Source organism: Lactuca sativa, chromosome 3 (genome assembly GCF_002870075.4).
Source record: "Lactuca sativa cultivar Salinas chromosome 3, Lsat_Salinas_v11, whole genome shotgun sequence".
Taxonomy (NCBI): Eukaryota; Viridiplantae; Streptophyta; class Magnoliopsida; order Asterales; family Asteraceae; genus Lactuca; species Lactuca sativa.
This window is the reverse complement of record NC_056625.2, coordinates 82,621,719-82,630,152: the sequence shown is the minus strand read 5'-3', so window position 1 is coordinate 82,630,152 and position 8,434 is coordinate 82,621,719. Positions and strand designations below refer to the sequence as shown.

The following is an 8,434-nucleotide window of genomic DNA, read 5'->3' as shown; positions in this document are numbered from 1 at the left end:
ATTACGCCTCTCAGCTACACCATTTAACTGTGGTGTCCTAGGAGGAGTCAATTGTGAGAGTATCCCACATTCTTTCAGATAGTCGTTGAACTCGGTACTAAGATACTCCCCGCCTCTATCGGATCTAAGTATCTTGATCTTTCTGCCCAATTGATTTTCGACTTCATGCTTAAACTCTTTGAACTTTTCAAAGGTTTCTGACTTATGTTTGATCAAGTAGATGTAACCATATCTGCTATAATCGTCAGTGAAAGTCACATAGAATCGATTAGTATCCCTTGTGGTTGATCTGAAGGGCCCACACACATCTGTGTGTATGAGATCCAACAGACCTTCACCTCTTTCACAAGACCCTGTGAATAGTGATTTTGTCATCTTTCCCAAAAGACAAGATTCACACATATCATCTGATCTTAGGTCAAATGATTCCAACACTCTATCTATATATACAACATATTATATTTATGAAGTTTACATGCTAACACTGCATTGCAGACTTGACTTCACATTGTTGCTGATTAAAATAACTATTTTTATTTAATTATAAAAACAATACTAACGCTTTAATAAAATAAACAATTCTCTTATTATAAATTTATAACTATACATTAGACATAATTTGAACCGTCTTCAAAATAAATCACATACCTAATCGGCCTAAGACCGAGGATTCACGAACTAAGACATTTGGAGAGCTAACCATAAACACTATTTGAAAAGTTTCCTTTTATACAATAGCGAATTCTTTCTTTTGAAAAGTTTCCTCACCTACACGGGAGTGAACAAATTTATGATTTTGTAGTTAGATTAATAAATATTAAAGGAATACTTTCTATAACATTAAACAATTCTAGTAATTATAATAATGATATTAATTGAATGATGAGAAATTGAGAACTTTATATCCAATATGTGTTGGAAAATTTAACATGCGCATTGTAGTCATATTTTTAACTTGACGGTTCAAAACAAAGTTTTCCGTCTCCCTTTCAAAATTTAGAACCCTTAAAGATAAAACTGCAAGATTGGTCCCTGTGATATTCAAAAAACTTTGGATGGGGTCAAAAAACTTTCCAATTTGGAAAGTCCAAAATCAAAACTTTTCCATGATTTTGGTCCTAAAAAAGATGAAATGACTATTTTGCCCTTATTATTTATTTTTCCTATTTTCTTTATTTATTTTAATTGTTATATAATTTAATAAAAAGAGAAAAAAAATAGGCCCTATAACACCCCCACCTCTGTACATCACCCTACGTTTCTTTCTCTCTCTCTCTCTCGCTGGTCAAAAAACGTCGGCTTCATCGCCCCCGTTCCCGTTAAGAAGACCTAATGGTTGCAACCCATATTTCTCGCTGCCCCTCATCGCCGGTAAGTGTATATATCATCACCTTCGTTCCCCCTCTCCTTGTCGAATCAATATATTTAGGTATTGGAGCTTGAAACCTTCCATCGCGAAACCTCGATGATTGAACCCCATTGTCGGACATCGATGACTTTGGATTTGAAATCAGATGCAATGTGTGTTGGGTTTTGTGGATTCCAGATCTGGGTTTGAAATTCGTTGAGTTTGAGTTTGAAATCAGATATATCGTCGTTTATGCTACGTTTGTACAAATGTTCCGCGACATCTTTTGGAAGATTGAAACATGTTTCACTGTTATGAATTTCAACAACTTGCTCTAAAAACGCATTCGTTCCGGGTACGAACTCATCATTTGGAACGACAACATCGTTCAGATCATATGTGCAAATCGCTCGACCTTCATCTTCAATAATCATATTATGCATTATAATACATGCTAGGACCATTCGTTTAATTCTTTCTTTATCCAGAGTCGTGTAGCATATTTCACTACATGTCATGTCTGCTTAATGACTCCAAATGCCCTCTCGATATCCTTTCTCGCTGATTCCTGTTTTTTTGTAAACAACTTTGCCTTTTCACTTCGAGGAACCGAGTATCCCTTCATCAATGTAGAATAATTCGGGTATATCCCATCACCAAGGTAGTAACTGTATTTGTACGCGTGCCCGTTCACTGTGAACGTCATATCAGGTGCTTTGTCAGTCTAAATATCGTTGAAAAGTGGAGAATGGCCAAAAACATTAAGGTCGTTGTTAGACCCCGCTACTCCAAAAAAGACATGCCATATCCACAAATCTTGAGATGCAACAGCTTCTAGGATGATAGTTGGTTCACCTATATCTCCTCGAGTGAACTGACAACGCCATGCCTTTGGACATTTTTCCCAAGCCACATGCGTACAATCTAGACTGCCAAGCATACCCGGAAATCCATGCCTCTCCTCATGAGCCGAATATAATCTCTCGATATCACGGTGAGTAGGTTTGCGCAAATATTCTTTGTGAAAAACCTCATAAACACATGCAGAAAACCAATCTACACATCCAACTGCGGTCCTCTCAGATACTTTCAAGTATTTGTCAGATGCATCGAATGTTATACCGTATCCCAAATACCTAAGCGCAGCCGCACATTTTTGTATACTACTAAAACTCATTCTCCCTCTAGCGTCGGGTTTTGTTTGAAAAAATCATAACGAGATTCTAAAGCATTACTAATACGTAAAAATATAGCCTTATTCAAACGGAAACGACGTTTGAATGAGTCGTCATTATAAAGACAATTATCGGCAAAGTAATCACGTACCAATAAGTCGTGTGCGGCTTGATGATCACAATTGACGACCGCCATTGTACGAGCTACATTCGAACTTTCTTCGTCGTGAATGTGTTACACAACATTGAAGAATGTCTCGACAAAATCTATGTCGTCATCCGAGTCAACACTTTTTAAAAATTCCATATGTATTGTGGAATCTATGTGTATGTGTTTTGTGGTTTTAGAGAATAGAATGAGGTGTAAATTTTGGTATAATAGAAGTTTTATTTATAATTAGTAAATTGAGTTTGAAAAAAAAACAGCCAAAATTGTCGTTCAACGGCCAAAAAACCAAACAACCAATCAAATTTCTCGTTTGAATTCATCGTCGGGAACACGAAGAAGCCTGACCACGGAACGTCGGGGTGGTGTGCACGATCCGTGCTCGTGGCCAACGAGACCACGATTTCATTCGTGGTATGTATAACAAAAAAAAATAGTCTTACACCCTACCAATTTCGTGTCATAAAAAAATGACAAAACTGCAAAAATGGTCTCTGTGGTATGTATTTTTTTGGGGTTTTAGTCCAAACCCCGAATTTTTTGGATTCGTGGTCCTTTTGGCCATGTTTATACGTAAATTTGGTCCCTTGTAAAATTAAAATGACTATAATGCCCTTCTGATATATTTTTTTTTATATTTTTCTATTTAATTTAAATGAAAAAGAAAATAAATAAATAATTTAGGCCCACATATCTCTCTCTCTCATGTGCACACTTTTTACTTCATCTTCTTCCTATTTCCTTTTTTATCTCTCTAAACTCTACTAAAAAGTTAGAATATAACACATATACATACGCAGATCACACACACATACAAACACATACAAACATACACAACTCAATAAAGATGAAGATGAGGACAAACTAGAGCCGTCTGCATCCTTTGTTCCCTCAATTCGTTGTAGATGATGAAGGACAACAAGCTTGCAGAAACCGAATTACTTGTGAACCGAATCCGAGCTCGAAAACCTCAAAAATCTTAGATCCTATACAAAGCTTTGCAGAAACTGAAATTATGATACAAATTAGGTGTTGAAATCAAGTAATAAATGAGACAAATTAGGTGTTGAAATCAAGTAATAAATTCAATTGACGGTGATGAAATAAATGAGAAATCAATCGAATTACTGATGTATCAAACCTGCAAATCTCGATTCAATACCATGGACTTGCAACTCAAGACAATGAACCCACCAGGAAAAACTGCTATTGTTTCGTGAAATAGAAAAACCATAAAAAGCCTAAATTAGCCATTGTTATAGTAGCTTACATCGATGCTTTCTTGAAGGCGTTTCCATGGCCGGTCTCTAACCTGAGCTTCGTCTTTGTCGTAAGCTTGCTAGTCAAGATATGTTAATGGCGATCTTCCCAAATTGGCCACTGAGTTTGCAATCAGCTCTTTGTTCTTGGTGACACATGTGATGGAAATCTTATGCTCTGGCCCAAAAACTACCGATTGTAATATTGGCATCACTAGAAGGGCAGCAACTACACAATACCCAGAAACAATCCTATTATTGTGGTTCTGGAGAGCTTAATCACACACCAGAGCCACCGCCTTGGGTTCTAAAACCCTAAATCAGAGTCGGCTAGATGTTGAATAAAACAGCCTTGGGTTTTGAAACCTTAAATCAGATTCGGCTAGATGTTGAAGAAAACAAATCCTTACCAAGAAGCTCCATTAAATTGAGGAAGCTAAATCAGAATCAGAGTATGCTCTGGTGATGATAGAGAAGAAGATCCACTAATTTAAGGCGATATAAAATGATTGTTAATCACCTATGTGATGGAATTCAATTTTCAAACATTTTCCAGTTTTTAATTCTAGGAAGAACACAACCATTGCGATGGAGAGAAAAAAAAAGAGATGAGGGTAAACTAGTAAAGAAGAATAGGTTGCAGAAGATGAACTGGGAGGGTGCTTCGGGGAGAGAGAGAGAATGAAAGAAAAATGAAAAATAAATAAAAAATGCAACGAAGCTAATTCAAAAGAACTATGAAGCCAAAAAAAATAAACCCCAAAAAAATTGAATATCACAGGGACGATTTTTGTAATTTTGTCTAAAAAAATAGTCTTACACCCTACCAATTTCACAAAAAAAATATCCGACTTTATGCACGTCTAAATTATTGATCATTTAATGCGAACTAGAAGACCCTCATCAAGAGATGAATAATTTCTCCGGCCCTTGTGCTCAAGAAGCCTACCAACTTGATGCTTTTTTTCAAATATTTTTAAACATTTTTAAACAGGTGTAGTTTTATAATCAACATTTGTAAATTGTAATCGGTTTTCCGGAGTTTTATGGATAACCTTAACAATTTACAGGTTTATTTTTAATTTGTAAAATAATTTGAAAAACTTGATTTCTAATATGTGTAACAACTTACAAGATAGCCATGATACTAAAATTTTGATATTCAGCTAAAAAACGGGATCAGGTCCTCCGTGGCCTATTAAAGGGTCTGTCACTCGGTCCATTAGTGGACCTGTGTATTATTATTAGAGTTGTAATTAGAGCTACACAATGGCACTTTCACACTAGTTTTGGGTCGGTCTCGATACAGTTCGGTCTTTTTTCGGACCGGTCCAGTTTGACCTTTTTCTGATTCGGTCTTTTTTCGGTCCGGTCCTTTTTCGGTCTTGTCTCTCAGTCTTTCCGTGCACCTTTTTTTGTTCGATTTATGGGTTTTTTTTGTTCGGTTTCGGTATTTTTCAATTCTTTTGTTTTGGTTTCGAGATTTTTCTATTAACAAATATGAGATTATTACCAAAATGATAAATTAAGATTTATTAAAAATGATAATTTAAATTTAATAAAAGAAAAAAATGAATTAGATAGCTAGTGATTAAAATTTATATAATTAAGACAAAAAATATATACTTATAAAGTTTGGTTACTGGTCTTTTTTTCCAGACCGGTCTCGTTCGGTCTCAGACCGGTCTATTTTTTTTAGGACCGGTCTCGGAACGGTCTGGTTTTTTTCAAACAGGTCTGGGACGGCCTCGAGCCGGTCTGTTTTCAGTCCGGTCTCGGTCTTTTTTTGGGTCCGGTCCGAGACCAATCTTGTTGTGTATGTCTAGTTGTAATGGGTTGATCTAGGTTGGCTTTGGGTTCAAGTCATTTATTAATTGGGCTGAAGATTTGAATCCAACCTCATCTTTTTATTTATTAATGGATAGATATTTCCAATTCAACCCAACATTTCAGATAAATAGGTTGCCACCAGGTTGATCCATTTATGTAATTCCCAACCCAAACTATTAAATAAATAGGTTAAACATGGGTTAACTCATTTAAAATAAAAAAAAGTAAATAAATTAAATAAATATTACTTCAATTAAATTATTTCAAGACTTAAATAAACTTTCAAAATATAACAAAAACACAATCTCAGTTCACAAATACAAAGAAATTATTCAAATAACATTAAAGATATGGAATTTTGAAATGATTTTGAAAAATTACTAGTGTTGTCGGCAAAAAAAAAAAAGATAGGAATTAGGATTCCATTTTTTTAAAATATGAATAATAATATACATGGTAATATTTAAGTAATTATTAAATTAAATATATCTATTAAAATTAAATGGGTTGGTGGTTGAAAACAGGTTGACAACATTTACCCGACCCAACCTATTTAATTAAATTAGTTAGACGGATTGACCTATTTATCCTAAATGGGTTGAAAATCACAAACCAACATGCTAATTTTGGATTGGGTTCGAGTTGGGTTTATGGGTTGAATCAATTTTTACCAGCTCTAATTATTATATTATAACCGGTGTTTTCTAATTTCATTTTCCCCAAGTGAGTTAGGCATTGTTGTTTCATCAACAAACTTATAACATAAATACTATACTTTTCATAGATTTTGTTCTCAGTTTTATAAAATTAGTTATTGTTACTATAAATGTTATAGGGATTTTCTAATATTTGCCCTAAAGACACATATAAGAAGTATTAATTAATCACAATTATTATCATAATTAAATGTGAAATGCATTAATTATGGAGATTATTAATGAATTTTATATTTAATTATGGTAATATTTCTTATAATTAATGTGTTTAACATTTAATTATGGTAATAATTGTATTTAATTAATATATGGGCGCATATTAGAAAATCCCAATGTTATATTAGTGTACAAATCTACCGTATTTGCCAAAGATGAATGTGATTTGAGATTGGGTGTTTGGGTTTTCAAGTACTGGAAACTTCACATCACCCAAATGAAAGTTAATGCAATAGCTTCATGTACTTGAGCCACCTTTCCTCAAACCTCCTTCCAAAATCATTCTTGTAAGTTGTAATAGTATAAGTTGTTATAGGACTCAAGTCTCAAGGAAAGAATCGGAAACTCAAGAAAATTATAAAAGCCTAGTGTTGTTTCCTGACTTTCCTCATTGTGAATTGTGTATCATAAATTCTTTAACATCGACTATATGTAAGAATGGAATCTTTTGGTTTTATTATTGTAACATATTATAACCAGGACAAAATACATAAATGATCAATAACTTTTATTATTTCGTCAGTTACATAACTTTTTGGGGAAGGTTAGAATAACTTTTTTTAGTCATTTTAATATTTATTTTTTTTTAGTCATTTTAATATTTATTTTTTTTTGCATGGCGGATGTTTTATTAAAAAAGCTAGCAATAAGCTAGAAAAAGTAGAGCACATGCTACATATTACAAGCTAAAAAAGTATTTTCATAAGGAATCCACACAACTTGAACTCTCGTAAATATTTTGTTTTCAAATAAATATTTGTTAAGTCATTAAAGAACAAAGTAAAAGAATTACAAGATGAAAGTACCCTAATATGTATAGCTGACAAAAATCAATCAAACTTATCAACCCAACTTGAACCTAACCCAAAATTAGGAAGTTGGAACTCATTTAATTAAATAGGTTGGTTGGGTAAATATTATCAATCAGTTTTCAACCCACAAACCCATTTAATTTTAATATTCCCTCCGTCCCAATATTATTGTCCAGAGACAAAAAACAACAGATTAAGAAAAACATTAATTATCACTAACTTTATTTAATAAAATGACAGTTTTGTTCTTATTTTGCATTTAATGTTCCATTAAATGCTTAGTTGGTTAACTAATAATGAAGGGGTATTTTGGTAAAAATGTTATTTATTTTTAGAAAATGACTATTATTTTGGAAAAACCAAAAAGAAAAGATGGACTATATTTTTGAGACAGATGGAATATATATTTAATATAATAATTATTTAAATATTACAATGTATTAATCAAAGTATTAATTTATAAATTAAAATGTTGTATTATTATTTATGTTATAAAAAATACAATCCTAATTATTATTTTTTTCTTTTTGTCGACAACACTAGCCACCCTTCAAAATCATTTCGAAATTACATATATTTAATTTTATTTGAACAATTTTTTTGTATTTGTGAATTGGGATTATGCTTTAATTATACTTTGAAAGTTTATTTAATTTTTAAACTAATTTAAGTGGTGTAATATTTAGTTAATTTATTTATTTTTTATTGTAAATAGGTTAACCCATTTATTTAATAGGTTGGGTTGATGATTATATAAACGGATCAACCCGATGACAACTCATTTATCTGAAAGGTTGGGTTAGGCTGAAAATATCTATTCATTTAAATAAAAAGATTGGATTGAATTGAAATCTCCAGCCCAATTAATAAATGAGTTGAACCCGAACCCAAACCATGTCGACACATTGTCAG

At 32.8% G+C, this 8,434-nt stretch overlaps 1 protein-coding gene and 1 long non-coding RNA gene across 2 annotated transcripts; both read right to left on the bottom strand.

Annotated features, from left to right (window-relative positions):
- Nucleotides 1-1,862: 1,862 nt before the first annotated feature.
- Nucleotides 1,863-2,525, bottom strand: LOC111904615 (uncharacterized). The gene is made up of 2 exons (XM_052769741.1): nt 2,148-2,525; nt 1,863-2,072 (listed from the first exon to the last, which is right to left on the bottom strand). The coding sequence occupies exons 1-2, from the start codon at nt 2,523-2,525 to the stop codon at nt 1,863-1,865; spliced, it is 588 nt and encodes a 195-aa protein (XP_052625701.1).
- Nucleotides 2,526-3,304: 779 nt separating this feature from the next.
- LOC111904572 (uncharacterized) lies at nt 3,305-5,146 on the bottom strand. The gene is made up of 2 exons (XR_002854581.3): nt 3,831-5,146; nt 3,305-3,696 (listed from the first exon to the last, which is right to left on the bottom strand). It is a non-coding gene; the product is annotated as an uncharacterized LOC111904572 (long non-coding RNA).
- Nucleotides 5,147-8,434: the final 3,288 nt, after the last annotated feature.